Source organism: Pan troglodytes, chromosome 4 (assembly GCF_028858775.2).
Source record: "Pan troglodytes isolate AG18354 chromosome 4, NHGRI_mPanTro3-v2.0_pri, whole genome shotgun sequence".
In the NCBI taxonomy this organism is placed as follows: Eukaryota; Metazoa; Chordata; class Mammalia; order Primates; family Hominidae; genus Pan; species Pan troglodytes.
In genome coordinates, this window is record NC_072402.2 from 305,800 (window position 1) to 324,070 (window position 18,271).

Sequence of the window (18,271 nt, forward strand, 5' to 3'; positions counted from 1 at the left end):
ATGCCAAAAACAAAAACGAAGACCATTGTTTGGAGCTGCCTATTATGACTAAGACATGAAGTTTTACTTTAACAGTGCCTGGCCCACTACTATCATATATAGGAGAACATATAAAAGCATATAGAAAGTTCCAGATGAATGTTCCCTTCTCTACCCTCCACCTTTTATTGTAAGTTCTGACCCTAAATACTTTTCTGTGTCATGACGTCAAATTTTGTTTAAGGTTCTAGCTGGTAACTAACAGAGTCAGAAGCTAATTCTTTCATTCAGCACAAGCACTGATCTAACTGGATAGAGATAAAAGTGGGACTTGCCTTGAGAGTACATCATATTAGATTAAAAGCTGCATCTCAAATTCTACTTATCTTTCCAATCTTCTTTCCACTTAGAATTCCAACTTCCAAGTATGGCAGCCTCATAACATGCCTCTTCAGGTCTCTGTGCTGTCCATGAATGTTAGTTGTGTGCAGTGTTTCTATGCTTTCTATGGCTGTACGCATGTGACTGCTGTTTGTATGGCAACAGGTGGGTCAGTAAGTGTCTTCTATGATACTACAGAGAAGCGGTTATTAACTATAAAGTTGATTAGGTTTTTTTTTTTTTTTTTTTTTTTTTGAGACAGAGTCTAGCTCTGTCGCCCAAGCTGGAGTGCAGTGGCATGATCTCGGCTCACTGCAAGCTCTGCCTCCTGGGTTCACGCCATTCTCCTGCCTCAGGCTCCCGAGTAACTGGGACTACAGGCACCCACTACCACACCTGGCTAATTTTTTGTATTTTTAGTAGAGAGGGGTTTCACCATGTTAGCCAGGATGGTCTTGATCTCCTGACCTCATGATCCATCTGCCTTGGCCTCCCAAAATGCTGGGATTACAGGTGTGAGCTACCGTGCCCGGCTGATTATTATTTTTTTTAAGTTCCAGGATAGAAGTGTAGAACATGTAGGTTTGTTACATAGGTATACATGTGCCATGATGGTTTGCTGCACCTATCAATGCATCATCTAGGTTTTAAGTCCCGCATGCATTAGCTATTTGTCTTAATGCTCTGCTTCCCCTTCCCCACACACCCTGACTGGCCCCCATGTGTCACGTTCCCCTCCCTGTGTCCATGTGTTCTTGTTGTTCAATTCCCACTTATGAGTGAGAACACGTGGTGTTTGGTTTTCTGTTCCTGTGTTAGTTTACTGAAGATGATGGCTTCGAGCTTCATCCATGTCCCTGCAAAGAGCATGATCTCATTCCTTTTTATGGCTGCATAGTATTCCATGGTGTATATGTACCACATTTTCTTTATGCAGTCTATCATTGATGGGCATTTGGGTTGGTTCCATGTCTTTGCTATTGTAAATAGTGCTGCAGTAAACATACGTGTGCATGTGTCTTTATAATAGAATGATTTATATTCCTTTGGATATATACCCAGTAATGGGATTGCTGGGTCAAATGGTATTTCTGGTTCTACATCCTTGAGGAATTGCCACACTGTCTTCCACAATGGTTGAACTAATTTACATTCCCACCAACAGTGTAAAAGTATTCTTATTTCTCCACAGCCTTGCCAGCATCTATTGTTTCTTGACTTTTTAATAATTGCCATTCTGACTGGCATGAGATAGTATCTCATTGTGGTTTTGATTTGCATTTCTCTAATGATCAGTGATGTTGAGCTTCCTTTCATATGTTTGTTGGCTGCATAAATGTCTTCTTTTGAGAAGTGTCTGTTCATATCCTTTGCCCACTTTTTGATGTTTTTTTTTCTTGTAAATTTAAGTTCTTGTAGATTCTGGATATTAGACCTTTGTTAGCTGGGTAGACTGCAAAGCGTTCCTCCCGTTCTGTAGGCTGCATGTTCACCCTGATGATAGTTTCTTTTGCTGTGCAGAAGCTCTTTCATTTAATTAGATCCCATTTGACAATTTTGGCTTTTGTTGCAATTGCTTTTGGTATTTTCTTCATGAAGTCTTTGCCCATGCCTATGTCCTAAATGGTATTGCCTAGGTTCTCTTCTAGGGTTTTTATGGTTTTGGGTATTACATTTAAGTCTTTAATCCATCTTGAGTTAATTTTTGTATAAGGTGTAAAGAAGGGGTCCAGATTCAGTTTTCTCCATATGGCTAGCCAGTTTTCTCAGCACCATTTATTAAATATGGATCAAATTCACACATAACACTATTAACCTTAAATGTAAATGGGCTAAATGCCCCAATTAAAAGACACAGACTGGCAAATTGGATAGAGTCAAGACCCATTGGTGTGCTGTATTCAGGAGACCCATCGCACATGCAAAGACACACATAGGCTCAAAATAAAGGGATGGAGGAAAATTTACCAAGCAGATAGAAAGAACAAAATAGCAGGGGTTGCAATCCCAGTCTCTGACAAAACAGACTTTAAACCAACAAAGATCAAAAAAGACAAGGGCATTACATAATGGTAAAGTGATCAATTCAACAACTAGAGCTAACTATCCTAATATATATGCACCCAATACAGGAGCACTCAGATTCATAAAACAAGTTCTTAGAGGCCTACAAAGAGACTTAGACTCCCACACAATAATAGTGTCACTCAGTGTCAATATTAGACAGATCAATGAGACAGAAAATTAACAAGGATATTGAGGACTTGAACTCAGCTCTGGATCAAGTGGACCTAATAGACATCTACAGAACTCTCCACCCCAAATCAACAGAATATACATTCGTCTCAGTGCCACATGACACTTATTCTAAAATCGACCACATAATTGGAAGTAAAACACTCCTCAGGAAATGCAAAAGAACTGATTAGTTATTAATAAATTGGGCTGAGGCTTGGGCGCTACTGAAAGCCACAATATCAGATGCCAGAATGTCTCAAAATCAAAAAGGTTTTTTCCTCTAATTATTTTTTATGTGATCCAAGCCAAGCTGCCAGTGACTATGGCTGTAGTTTGGATGTTGACCATCAGACCACTGACCTTTCAGTAGACCTCATATTCTAATAGGTCTTAGACCGCCAGTTAGGGTGTCCATCATTCAGATTTGACTGGGACTGAGGGGCTTCCCAGAACATGGGAATTAGAGAGCTAAAATCAAGAAAATCCAGAGTAAATTGGGACAAGTTGATCACCCTCACTTCAGTGTACTTCTGTCTAGCAAGCTATTTTTCCATTTTTCATGGCTATACCTCATCACATAGGTCATACATTGGCTTTTCACAGAAACAGTCTAGGGTGCTCTTTTTCCATATTTTTGCCTCAACTGTCATTTCCTGAAACACACTCCTTGAGCATGCAGAGCACCTTCCATTCTACTTTGTATTATTTTCTTCCCATCATTTGAACTCTGAAATCATTTTGAGTATTTACTTTCTCTCTGATTTTTTTTACTAACTTATGGCCTAACACCCCTGCTATAATGTACATATAGTCCTCATCTCTTGGTCTTGTTGACATACGTGATGGTCCATAATGGGCTGGGCATGTCTTATACTTACTGAGGGAAGCAGCTTTAATACTCCTAGATCTAATGGGCAAGAATATTTAATGCCTTGGTTTTTTCTCTCCCATAAGGCCAGCATACTGGTATGACCTAGTAAAACCTAGGTTGAGTGTCCAGAGAAGCACTGCTGGAATATATTCTGCATTGATTTAGGGATCAATGCTGAGACTTAGGAAAAGAGAGTAAGAAAAAATTTTTAAAGCAATAAATATTTAAAATGAATTTACTGAATTGATAAGAATGGATCCTACTATATGGTTAAATAGTATTACAATGAGGCAATGCGGTCTATTAATAAAACATAGGAGGTGGCACTGTTCTCTCACTTGGAGCTAGGGCACAAAAAACTCTTACAATCTAAGTATTTTTTTCTTATTGGCCCAAATGCGAATGGTGATGTGTGTGATGCCCCTGGTCCCTTTTGTACATGACTTGGCTGTGCTCTCTCTGCCAATGTCTGGCTTCCATTACAGTCAAAGTCATTAGTGTACTAGGATTGGGTGCTATCCAGGCTAAATGAACATAGTAAGATCTTCAGTTCTACCCATAACTGGCGCTACTACGTGCTAAACGATCCATCTATTGCAAGGATGTTACATAAGAAAACAGGGTCTAAAATTTCTCTGGGTCATTGACTCTCAAATCAGCTCAGAATTTATTTAGCTTCCTAAGGATTTCATGTTTGACTAAAACCAGTCCAAATTGATCTCTCAACTCATTAATTCAAGGCCTAGCATTCTAAGGCAAGCATAATGAATAGACCAACCTAGCTGTGTCCATTAAGATTCTCATCTTCCTTCTTAAAGAAGAGATCATTTGCAATATTCTTTAGGAAATTCAGAGTGCATACTTTTGGAATGAGATAAAAGAGACATATCTTAAAGTCCAGAGAAGAACAGGAAACCCAGCATTCTCTTTAAAGCAGGGCTTTTGGAATGTATTTTTTTCCCTCTTTAAAAACAGTAAGTTTTTACCATCCACTAAATACAAGTTTATGTCTGATTTTTTGTTTGTTTGTTTAACCCTCTTTGATTAATTATTTTTTATATAATATTTCATGCCACATTTATTTAAACTAAAAAAGAAGTTAAGTGAATATTGATGGTTTGGTGGTTGCTATCTTACAAAGAAAAATTAATATAAACAGGTGGTATTATCTGATTGAGGCAGGGATAATAAATGACCAAATAACAAGAAAACCCATAATACTTGTCAAAAAGAGGCAGAATTATTTAAATAGAAATGTAAACCCTGGCATATTCATTGCTAACACATATTTATTGAACAAGTACTACGTCCCAGAAATTTTGTTGGACCCTGTAGATGCAAAAAGTAAGGCATAATCCTGACCTCAGTAGTTTACATTTTAGAGTTAAAATATGCATTAGGAAAATATATGCTCATTAGGAAAAAAGAAAATTAAACCCCACCATTGTGTGTCCTATGGCATAGGTGTGCAGTTTTCACCACTGAAACATATAATAGGGACATTAAGCTCAGACTGCTATGGAAAAGGGAGAGTCTTGAGTAAAAAGCAGAATTAACTCAATAAAAAAAGATTATGGGATAGAGGAAGATTTTCTCTGTAGAGCAAAAGATAAAGACAAAATAAGGTGGAAATAGAATATATACAAATTTAAGAAACTACAAATAATAATTTAATATGGAAGATGTGAGGACAAGAGAAAAAATATGTACAAATATTTTTGTAATTTTAGGTGGAGACAAATTTCTAAAATTCTGCTACCACACCATATTAGGCACCAAAGAATGGAGGGGAAGTACATAGACCTTAGAGCCCAACTGCTGGGGTTCATATCTCAACTAACAAGTGTAACCTGGATGAATAAACTTCTTATGACATCTACACTTCTTTCTATTTCCTTATGTGAAAATTGGTAATAATAAAACAACTTTTTTTTTGCTGCATGCAATGTTGTTTTGAGGATCAAATGGTTTAATAACTAAAAGTTATCCAGAACAATATCTCATACATAAGCATTTAATAAATGTTAGGTATTACTAATATTAAAACTAGAAATCATGAAAAAATGGATATAATTGTGTATAGCACAAAATCAAATTTTATAGACATAAAACTGTACTGGCATGTATTGATTGCACAGGATGGGATAACTGAAGGGATTCAGGGCAAAAGACTGAGAAGTTGTCTCAAAACAAATTATTTTTCAGAACAGTTTTAGATTTACAGGATATTGAGCAGAAAGTACAGAGTTCCTTTAAAGCCTCTTATCTACACCCTCCCATTCCAGTTTCTGCCTGTTGTTAGTATCTTGCCTTATGTGGTACATTTGGTACAAATGATTAGCCAATACTGATACATTATTATAAATTAAAGTTCACAATTTAGATTAGGTTTCATTCTGTACCTTGTGTGAGTTTTCACACTGTACCATGACATGCATCCATCATTATGATATTATACAGAAACATTTCACTGCCCTAAAAATTATCTGTGCTCCATTTATTTATCCCTCCCTTTTCCTTCCAACCCCTTACTAACTTCTGATTTTTAAAATATTCTCCATAATTTTATCTTTTCTAGAATGTCATAAAATTAAAATAATGCAATGTGTAGACAGATTGGCTTTTCTTACTTAGCAATATGCATTTACAGTTCCCCCAAGTCTTTTTGTGACTTGATAGCTCATTGGTTTTTATCACGAAAAAATATTCCATTTTATGAGTGACCACAGTTTGTTTATCCATTCACCTGCTGAAGAACATTTTGGTGGATTCCCAATTTGGGGCATTATAAATAATAATTTATTTTTTAGGAGTGTTTTGGGCACAGAGATGATTTATTATTAAACTCTATTATATACATTATTACATAATTATTACATATTTCAGTTAACATAATAAAAATAAAATATCCAGTCATTAAAAAGGCAATATATGTCTCTGTGTTCATATATATCCTTACATATATGTGTGTATACATATTATGGATTCTTAAAAATATATAAGTATATGTACATGTGTTGTATGTATGTGTACACTTATTGGCATGTAACATTTTCTTGGCATATAGTTAGTGAAGAAAGCCTAGTCGTTACTATAAAAGAGGGTTCATAACCATTACAATTTTTGTAGATACGTAGGTAGAGATACAGGTAGATGGATATGTAGCTAATATCTGAAATTATGTTGACCCAAATGCTTATAATATTTGCCTTGCATTGTAGTTTTAAAATAAATCTTAACTTTCTTCTTTCTTCTTTTATTTGTAGGATGAATTTTCACCAGTAATTATCCTTTACATTTGCAAATAAAATGTATTTTTATTAAAAATATTGAAATGTAAGAGAATAAACTAAGAAAAGAAAGCAGAGAAGATTCCTAAATGGACAAAATATAGAGACTGAAATAATGCTTTTAAATCACAAATTGAATGTTAAATGTTGATGGAGGATGAACCTTCCAGAAAAAAAGTTACATATTAGAATAACATATATAATAACATATATTATATGTAATATGTTATTTTATATAACATATCAAATATATAATATATGATATATAAATAATACATAAAATATTAACAATATAATGAATTGTTTCCATTAGGTTCTTCTGGAAAATAGTTAAAATCTGATAAGGAGTGTAAGATGACTTGAGATAAATCCCAATTGCCAGATCTAAAGCTGATGGCTCTGCCTTCTAATAAACTGAAGAACTTTTCTTGGTTTGTGATTAAGAAGACAAAACATAACCCTGTGAATTGATTTTTAAAGGAATGTGATGTCAGATCTTCACACATTGACTTTGTCACTGATAAGAAAATTTTTATGAGATTTAGTTAATAAATAAATTTTTATAACTCATGTAATTAGGAAAGACATTATATGAAAACAAATAAAATACCTACAGAAAGAGATAAAGGGCAATGAGGTGAAACTACTTGAGCAAAGAAAAGGACAACTTAATGTCTCCCTGACTCAGCTTCTCACATCAGATAGCTTTTTATTTCAGAAAACCTTCTTCCTATACAAGACCATAGAGAAAAATCAGTGTGTCAAGCAGGAATTTTGTTCCTATTTCCATATTGAGACTATGTAGGAAATAAAACATGAATTAATTTGAAATATATTCAAAATAGCATGAACACATTAATCATTTTTAAAAAGAGTTGATGTGAAAAATTAGAATTTTGTAATAAGCCAATGTTGTGGGTTGAATTGTCATAACTCCTAGTAACTCAGAATGTGACCTTATTTGGACATAGGGTCTTTACAGAGGTTAGCAAGTTTAAATGAGGTTAGTAGGGTGACCTCTAATCTGATATAACTGGCATCTTTATACAAAGGGACAATTTGGAGACAGACACACATAGTAGGGAGATGAGAAGACACAGAGAGAAGACGCCTAACTACAAGACAAGGAGAAGGGTCTGGAACAGATCCTTCCTTCCCTCAGCCCTCAGAAGGAAACAACCCTGCCAACATCTTGATTTTTGACTTCTAGCCTGTAGCACTGTGAGACAATAAATTTTTGTTATATAAGTAACTCAGATTGTGGTACCTCATTTTGACAGCCCTAGCATATTAATACAGCCAATATAAAAATTTACCTTGAAATTTTAAAGGATATAGAGTTTTTTTTTAAAAGGCAAACAACCCCCCCCCCAAAACTTTCCACCAGTTCTGAGGCATAATCAGTTTTCAGAAATAGTCTACCAAACATTTTGATTTTTTTAGATATATTATTTTACTTTTTATGCAATTCTCTAAAATATAAAGGCCACTATCCAAGAAAAAAAGGTTAGAAACACAATTAGATAGGAAGATATGGATTATCTGTAACTAATTCCTTACAAATAGGCAAAGCATTTTGAGAAAAAAAATAGCGTTCTATAAGCTGAAGATTACAAACATAAAGAAAAAAAGTACATAACCAAGGGAAACTAACTCCAAAATGTAATATCCTCCCTAGGAAACTAGTAAAACTGTTGTCGCTTTTACATTCTTAGCACATATGTGCCTTTGAGTATTTCCACTGCCTTCCCTCAGGATATATCTCCTTAATAAACCACAACAGATAGCATTAAGTGGATACCAGAGATCTTCAGCAGGCTTCTCTGCATTTTTGAAGTTAGATAATGGCATTTCAAATACACATTGAGTTGCACATTAAATAATATTTTAAATGTCCATTGACACACACACACACACACACACACACACATCCTCAAGTAATTATGAAACAAGCATTTACTAGCTCAAGTCAAAGACAACAAAACACCTCAACTAAAAGGATACAAGGAACCCCATATTCACAGTAACTGAAATGGGAAAAACAAAGCTGAAATCATTGAACTATATAAAGTGTCATTGATAGGGTTTGGCTGTGTCCCCACCCAAAATCTCACCTTGAATTGTAATTTCCATAATTCCCACATGTCAAGGGAGAGATCAGGTGGAGGTAACTGAATCATACGGGTGGTTTCCCCCATGCTGTTACTGTGATATTGAGTGAGTTCTCACAAGGTCTGACGGTTTTATAAGTGTGTGGTAGTTCCTCCTGGGTTCATTCTACTTCCTGTCGCCTGTGAAGAAGTTGCTTTGCTTCCCCTTTGCTTTCCGCCATGATTGCAAGTTTCCCAAGGCCTCCCCAGCCATGCTCAACTGTGAGTCAATTAAACCTCTTTCCTTTATAAATTACCCAATCTTGGGCAGTTCTTTATAGCAGTGTGAAAATGGACTAATACAGTCATTTCATGAAATTATGGCTGTGGAGTCATAGCATATTTTTGGTAAAAGGTGTCCTTAATCTCATCTTAATGGGATAATATCAACTCAACATTTATTGATTCAGAAAATGCAATTTTTTGCTTAACTCCACACCACTGCCACAGATTTCCTTGTTTGAACTTAGAAATAAGTTATCTGTAGAAGAGACTAAAAGGCATTCATACAAAATCATTTTTAAGAGACTTTCATATACATATGATTGCTATGTAGAACATAAGATGTGTTACCACCAAGGCAGGAGGCTCAATTGAGCCCAGGAGTTTGAGACCAGCCTGGGAAACATGGCCAGACCCCATCTGTACAAAAAATACAAACATTAGCCGGGCATGGTGGTGACCCCCTTTAGTCCCAGCTACTTGGGAGGTTGAGGTGGGAGGATCACTCGAGCTCAGGAAGCGGAGGCTGCAGTGAGCCATGATGGTTCCACTGCACTCCAGCCTGGGTGACAGAGTGAGACCCTGTCTTAAAAAAAAAAAAAAGAGACCAGAGATCAGGAAGAGCCTAGAAGGTATGGGCCAAGAGCCTAGATTAATGTATTAGAAAGGCATTGGAGAGTTTAAACATGGGAATAATATTCTCTGATTTATGTTTTTAAGATATCGTCTTTGATGTTCTGAGGAGAATGGATTGTAAGGGGGTGAGGAATAGACATCAATTAGAACAGTGTTTTATTCACTGCTCTACGTTCAGTGGTTAGCATAGAACAGGTGCTCAGTATTTGTAAAATCACTAAATGAATGAATTCCTTGATAGCAAGTGGTTTTACGAACAATCTATGGAATTGTATGTTTAAGAACGCGTAGTATTTTTAAGCGTATCAAGCCTATCTCTATATACATTGCATAAGTACCAGGACATCTTTGGTAATGTGGAGAAGTCATTTGAGCAATGCCAATTAACTCTCCTGTTGGCAAAAATATACAAAAGAAAATAAAAACGAAAAACAGGAAGAACATGACCAAAATACAACAGCAATGTACAAGACCTATGAGTCAGAGGGAGCAGCATGTGAATTTTTAAGTGACTATTACACGTCTCTGAAATTATGAGTCTGCTATCTATGTGTCCCTGGGGATAAAACAACTTCTCTGTTAATGATGATTAAAATAGAAAGCATAATTTATCTCATTAAAATTTATTTAACAATCATTCAGCCACTAATATTTTTCAGGGCCTGTAAAAAGATGACTAAAACCCAGTCCCTATAGTCCGCATCTAGCTCAGGTTAGTGACACCTCCAGACCCGGTCACCAGGGGCTCGCCTCCTGTGTCCCAAGCCTTATAAAGTTCACAAGCTTTGAAACATAAGGACTTTAAAAGATGGTCTTGTGAGAAAGTTATGGAACCGCTTAGCAACCTATTGAACCAAAAGAAAATGCCGGAGAGCAGAAGTGTACCTCCCCCGGCAGTAGGATGGGGGGACTGGGTGAGGAAAATGAAGATGAGTGGGGAGGTGTTAAGAGTGGCCAGAGAGAGGAGGACGATGTCTTTTACATCCACCCCAAATCCCCCAGTGCAGGTATCTAAGCCGGCCATCTCCCAAGATCATCCTGTTTCTGCCCTCCCCTCAGGCCCGGTGGCAGTTGTTTGGGAGGCATTTAGAATTGCCTGGAAAACCTGTTTAAAAAGGGAAGTTGGAAGGATGGAAAAAGACCTGGCTCCCAGCCCCACATCCTGGTTCAGGCAGTTCTCACCCTAGGCCCAGGCCACCTTTATTCTACTCTGCCCCAGCCAATAATGGGTACCCTTGAGGCTCATAGGCTGCAGGGCTGGAGGGAGATGAGAGGTGGTAGAAGTTGCACTTTTAGCTTTAGCCTGAGAAGGATGAGGGTGATGCTGGTGGAGCTGTCTGCAGGGCCTCGGGCTGAACCTAGTCTGGGCATGAGAGATAATTTAGAACTTTAAATATTTCAAGTGTAAATATATGAATATCTTTCTTTGCACTCATAAACATTCAATGAGCCTACTAAGGCGACTGGAGAAAAATGATCTTAATAAAACGTAATCAGATGAAACTGCATAAAAAAGCTGCACAGGGTGCAGAATATGTCAAAAGTGATGGTGAATCATAGCTGCCCCGCTTAATAGAGCTTTTAACTTTTGGAACGCACATTGCCTTTCTGGGTGTCCATTTCTTTCACTGTATGGTGGTAGAAACAATATCTGCTTCACACAGTGTGGGGCTGAGGATTGCTATCACAAGGCTGATACCATGTATTAGTCTGTTTTCATGCTGCTGATAAAGACATACCCGAGACTGGGCAATTTACAAAAGAAAGAGGTTTATTGGACTTACTGTTCCACATGGCTGGTGAGGCCTCACAATCATGGCAGAAGGCAAAGAGGAGCAAGTCACATCTTACGTGGATGGCAGCAGGCAAAGAGAGGGCTTCTGCAGAGAAATTACCGTTTTTCAAACCATCAGATCTCATGAGACCCATTCACTGTCACAAGAACAGCAGGGGAAAGATCCGCCCTCATGATTCAGTCATCTCCCACCCGGTCCCTCCTACAACATGTGGGAATTATGGCAGCTACAGGATGAGATTTGGGTGGGGACACAGAACCAAACCCTATCATACCACTAGCCCAGATACTGTGCTTGGTGTGTATGACTATGGCCACTAGTGCCACCTCCCCTAATATTGGTGCTATGGGAAATGATGGGAGAGAAGTTCATTTTTCCCTGGGGTCTGAAGTCATGGAAGTCTTCAAAGAAAAGAGGTCACTTAATGTTGTCTTAAAAAGCTTTAGAAGAGAAATAAAATGAGCAAAACTCTGAAGTATGCAAAATGCATGTGATTAAACTTAGGGTTGATTGCGGGGCTAGTGTGGAAGTTAAAAGAATCACTGGTGTGTGAAATGACATTTTTATAACATATAACATTAAGATAATACCACGTGGGCAACTAGATATTATTAAAACTTGTAAAATAATAGTAATAATTTAACTGAGAAATTGTTTTAGAAAGATAATTTCCACCTCAGGTGGACTTCTCCAAAAATAATTGTCTAGAATCAGTCATTTTCCGAATGGTGAAACAATCACAGCACCTACATCAGAGTCCCTAAAAGGTGCCTTCCCGGCCAGGCGCGGTGGCTCACGCCTGTAATCCCAGCACTCTGGGATGCCGAGGCGGGCGGATCACGAGGTCAGGAGATCGAGACCATCCTGGCTAACACGGTGAAACCCCGTCTCTACAAAAAATACAAAAAATTAGCCGGGCGTGGTGGCGGGCGCCTGTAGTCCCAGCTACTCGGGAGGCTGAGGCAGCAGAATGGTGTGAATCCGGGAGGCAGAACTTGCAGTGAGCCGAGATCGCGCCACTGCACTCCACGCTGGGCGACAAAGCGAGGCTCCGTCTCAAAAAAAAAAAAAAAAAAAAAAAAAAAAAAAAAAAAAAGGTGCCTTCCTAAGAGAAAAAATAATGCCAATGGGTTGAAGTGGGAGTGGAACAATTATGTCCAGGTAAAACCCAAGAGTTATTTGTAGGATGTACAGCTGAGTGCGATATTTACATTTGGTTCCTTTGGTTTACAATTATGGTCACAGTTAATTTCCATATAATTTGTGTTTTAGACCTGATACCAATAAGTTTTCTATTTTAGACTCTTTACAACAGTAAAATTAAAATATTAGAAACTCAAAAGCAAGTAATTTTACTGTGATTGCAGTAGATATGTAAACAGCAAAATATCTAAAATTGCCAAGAACACGTGTGTGGTTTGGTTCCTAGAGCATTTCAGTTGGATTGGATTTCAGAGATTTGTAAATACTCTAGATTTTAATGACAGCAGTTTTGTTGCCTTTTGCTCCTCTGGTGGAAGTAAGTTGCTTCCTATTTTATTTACTTTTCCTTTTCACATTCCATTTTACATAGTTTAAGCCCTAGGTTTCGAGTGTAGAAAGAAAGTAGCAAAGAGAAAGAGAGGGAAGAAAGAATACTTAGGACTTCAGTGCTTAAGTGTTACAACCCACTGGTTTTGAATAATTTATTGTCTATAATATAAGACCCTTGGCTGTTTTCTAAGCACTGGATGCCAAACAGCAGATACGAATAACAAAATCCAACTCATTTTTATTACAACTTTATTGCCCCTCTGTGGCACTTTTCTTGGCATTTTATTGCTTTTCCACTTTTGTCCAAGCTAATAAAAGGGTCTGATACTTCTTTCCTAGCTAAACAGTCCAGCAGCAACTGTGAGGATAATAAAAAAGATGATTTATCATGCATTTGGATAATTTCTTGAAGCAGATTTAGAATTGTCTCATAAGTCTCATGCTAATGTGAAATAACATAATTCATACAATCTTAACACTGGAGTCGAATTGAGATAGAAGTCTAGCACAAAAGTACCCTGTTAGATCCAGGTGGAGTGATGCCTAAATCATTCTAAAGGAAATTATTCTCTATCTTTTGCAAAATAAAATGAAAGGAAAATATTTTAGAAAGTTTTGCCAATATGTGAACAGATATTAGAAAGACAAGGAAATGTACTATCCAACATAGGAAATATTTTTTCTGGGACAACATGATATGTCATGGTAAATCTTAACAAAACAGTACTTGCCATTCTAACTGATATGCATTTCCAAATATGTAACTATAGTTCTCCTTTCCCCTCTTGTGCCCATATAGTTCCTTCTGCACATATCATTTTCCTACTTAAAATTCCTCAGTGGCATCTTATTGTAATTGGAATTTATATCCAATATTCAACCACGTCTATAAAACCTACGTGATCCATTTTGTTTGTGCTTTCCTTCCCTTGACTGTTGTCGCTAAGACTGTTCTAGCTATTGTGGCCTTTTTCTGTTCCTTGAATTAGTCAAGCTGATATTTGCCACAGTTCTTTGTATTATTTCTGTGTGAATTACAGTTCTTCCGGGACTTTGCATGACCCCTTTCTTTTTCTTATTCAAGACCCTCTCAAATATGAGGACTCTGACCACCCAGAAGTCTTCCTGCCCCCTCAGTTCTCAGGCTCTTTCTATCTCATTGCTTTGTTTACTTTTTTTTGGTCATACTTAACACTAAATGAACTTTTCTCATTCATTTACTTGTTTGGATTAAAATATCCACTAAATTAGGGCCATTGTCTACATGGTCTTCTGCTGAATCACAGGCACCCCTAATCTGAACCACAGGCACCCCTAATCTGAACCACCGCATCATGTTTACTTGCCAAAGAATGGCTACATTAGTGAGTCAGTGGGTGGATATTATATTGCTCTGCTCAGCAGGGTCTATAAAAACCTCTACACAAACTTAAAACTACAATGAGGTGATGGGAAAATGAAGATCATATTCAAATGTGGCAACCAATTTAATTTGTAAGCGCTAAAATACTAGAGTCAAAAACAAGGAATTTTAAGATGAGTGCATTCTATGAGCTAGTATTTTCTTTCATTCATTCGTTTACGTATACATACATAGAATGATATTCATTAAAAGTATACTAAAATGTTATAAAAGGGGGTGGACAAGAAGCATAGCTTTGAATTATTTCATACTCTGTGAAGTGCATTTCATACTTTATGAAGTGTATTTCAAACTCTATGAAGTGTATTCCCTAAAATGGTAGCAGATAGTAATAAAAGATTTGCATAGATAAATGTAAAATTAAAACCTTGTAAACATGACAAAAAAGAGCTACATGAAACTATGAGATTATATAACATGTGGAATTGATCTATACCATAATATAAATTAATATAATAGCAATCTATTAATATAATTTAATAGATTGCTAAAGACTTATTTTTTATTAAATATTGAGTAGATGCACACTGATATTTGTAACATATAAAGAGAATGTGAGGTACGATAGTAATAAATACGTGTATGCTCACTATTTAGGAAGTCTTCTATTGTGCTTCCCTAAAACCAATAAATCTTCTGTTCCCTTGAAGGGACCCCTATCATGAATTTGATGTTTACAATTTTATTGCTTTAATTTATAATTTTGCAACATATATTTGTAACCTGAATGTTTCTGTTGTTTAGTTTGTGAAGTTTATTAATCACATCTAAATAGGAACTATTCTAAGACTTCTATGAGATTTGCTTTTCTTCCTCAATATTATGTTCCTAAGAATCATCTATATTGCTTCTTATAACTGTACTTCATTCATTGTGTGCTGATTGTTATTTCATTGTAGAAATTTGCCACAAATTAATTTATCCATTCTACTCTTAATGAGCATTTGGATTATTTCCAGTTTGGAACTATTATTCACAGAGGCAACTACAAACATTCCTGTATTTGAAGTGCAAATATTTCCTTACAGTATATAACTAGATATGGCTTGCAGAGTGATAGTATATGCCCATCTTCATATTTGTAAAATAATCCAGAATAGTTTTCTTAGGAGTTTATTTTTATTCCTATCAACAGTGCACAGTTTTATATGTTGTTTTTTACATATTTGGAATGCTTGATGGTGACAGATTTTAAAAATCAAAAATCAAAAGAAGTTCTTTGTTAAAAACACCATTTGGCTTTAATTTGCATTTTCTTGGGAGTTGCTCTTCTCAAGTCCGTGTTACTACAGCTTCTGTCATTTTGCAGTTGCTATCTTATTTAATGTAGTAGCATTTGACAGAGCTGATTTTTACCCTTTTTGAGACACTTCCTTCACAAGACACCATATCACCTGGCTTTCCTCCTACCTTTCTGGTTATTCATATTGAGACGCCTTTGCTATTTTACTAATCATGTGTCAGCCTTTACATTCGGTATAACTATGATCTAAACTACTGACCTCTTTCCTTTTCTATCCACACTTACTCCCTAGGTATTCCATTTAATCTCATTGCTTTAAATATCATCTAGAACCTGAGCATTCCTACATTTGTATCTCAAGTCCACATGTCCTCCTGAACTTCAGTACCGTATGTCCAATAATCATCTACAATAGTTGATATATCTACATGGATGTCTAACAGCCATCTTCAATTTAACAGATACTCCCATTCCTTTCCAGAAACTGCTCTACTCTCTACTGTCCATCTCTTAATAATGGCAATTCAATTTTTTCTATTTCTGATGCTAAGAACTTCGTAGCCACCTTTGGCTCCCTCTTTCCCTTCAAAAGCCCCACTTATTCCATCAGCAAGTCCTGTAAGCTCTATCTTAAATTCACAATTCTAACACCCCTCACTAACCCAACAGGCACCACTCTGATCCCAGCCCAGTGTTCCCTCTCTTCATTTTTTAAAATAAGCTCCCGACTTCCGCTCTTGTCTCTCAAGAGTATTCATAACACCTCAGTCACAGTAACTGTGTTAAAAGGTAAGTCTTTGCATGTCACTCCTCTACTCAAAATCCTCTAGTGTCTTCCTGTCTCAGAGTAAAAGGTAAATTCTCTACCACAGTCCACTAGAATGTGCGTGTTCTGCACCTCATTGTCTATCTGATCTGATTTTACTTTTCTTTCTATCCAGCCACATTAGCTTCCTATCTGTTGGTAGAAAAATCAGACACATTCCCTCTTCAGGGTCTTTGTACATAAACTTTCCTCCATCTAAGATGCTCTTCACCAATACCCACAAGACAGCGCTCTTGTTTCCTTCAAGTCTTTACTCAAAAGCCACTTTCTCAGTGAGGCATTTCCCCAGTCTCCATTGGCATTTTTGATTGCTCCTCTTTGATTGTGGTGATAAATGCTATCAGGACAAATAAAACAGAATCAAAGAACACTTGAAAATGCCAATGGAAATTGTTGCATCCATAGGCACGCTATCTATTTGCCCACCTCCATTTTACTCTGCAGTCAGTCTGACTTCTGTTTACACCACTCACATATAAAGGTTGCTGGTTAAGGTCACCAATGAGCTACATACAGACAATCCCCATTCTAGAGTTTCCAGCCTTATTCTATTGATAGTTTTAGAATATTTCACACAGTTTACCACTTCTAACACTTTCCTTGGCTTCTGTGACACTATATTCTCCATGCTTCCAATCAACAATTCTGGCCTACATTTCTTAGTTTCCTTTGCCATTTTATTTCTTACCTGATGTATCAATTTTCAGGTTTCTCAAGCATCTTTCATGATTTTCTTTGTATAAACCCTCTGCATGTTATATATCACACATTTCAATTGCGTGAAATTCCATCTATATGATAAAATGTACACTTACATCTGTAGGCAATGAACTCCTCAGGAATGGCAAGAGCAAAATGCCATTGGGCTCTTCTGGTTTTTACAGCACCATATGTATTTCATCTTTCCATGGTAGTTGCCATTATTCTGCAATATCACAGGTGATTGAAAGATATGTTAACTTGGTTGGAGGCACCAAATTCCCTAGGGAAAAAAATTAAGCTATATTATTTTCTCAGTTGTGCCTTTTAGTCTTATAGAGAGTAACAAGAAATTCTGTGTGTTGAGTCAAAGACATTATGACAAATGTCCAACGGGAATATAAATATACACCTGAAAAGCTGTCTCTGAGTTTTGACACTGGAAGACTATTTGAGACAAGATACTGTATGTGACCATTCTGTATCATGGATGTTGTTTTAAAAGAGCATAAACTTATTCAGAGGTGGTCTCCCATTTTTTCACTAACTCAATACTATGTGATGGATGACTACAAACAATATATTTTTTAATTTCCTTAATATTCTAAAAGGCATTACATATTTATTTTACCATCAGATAGATTCAACTTATATGCTATTTAATTCCATCCCTTAGAGAAATATATCATGTATTTTTATTAAGCTGTTTATTTTACCAAGACACAATGTATGTTGCAAAACTAATATCTTCAGAAGTTTGGAAAATTAAAGAGGAAAGAGGATTCCTGAAATCTCTAGAGAAGCTTGTAAATAATTGACTTTCTCTTAGATAATTTTCAACGGGTCTCCCTTTTCATTTTTTTTGTTTTTTGTTTTTTTTTTCCCAACATGGAACTGAAAAAAAAAACTCAGACAAATAGAAAAAAGTAAAATTAGTGCGTATATTATTGTACATGAAATCAATATGACATTCTCATTAAATGT

General features: G+C 36.4%; 1 protein-coding gene across 8 annotated transcripts in view; it reads right to left on the reverse strand.

Moving 5' to 3' along the window:
* LOC749983 (putative WAS protein family homolog 3) overlaps positions 1 to 18,271 on the reverse strand; it is a 498,033-nt gene that overhangs the window by 69,632 nt on the left and 410,130 nt on the right. For 6 of the 8 annotated variants that reach the window (XR_010156830.1, XR_010156829.1, XR_010156840.1 and 3 more), the window contains 2 exons: positions 17,404 to 17,570; positions 11,552 to 11,647 (listed from right to left, as the gene is read on the reverse strand). Coding sequence is in view for 2 of the 8 variants with exons in the window: in XM_063810206.1 (XP_063666276.1) it covers positions 11,552 to 11,561 (10 nt within the window). In the remaining 6 variants the exon portion in view is untranslated. Of the gene's footprint in view, positions 1 to 11,551; positions 11,648 to 13,311; positions 13,455 to 17,403; positions 17,571 to 18,271 lie in introns of those variants that run through there. The other 2 variants (XR_010156843.1, XR_010156844.1) reach the window with 2 other exon arrangements.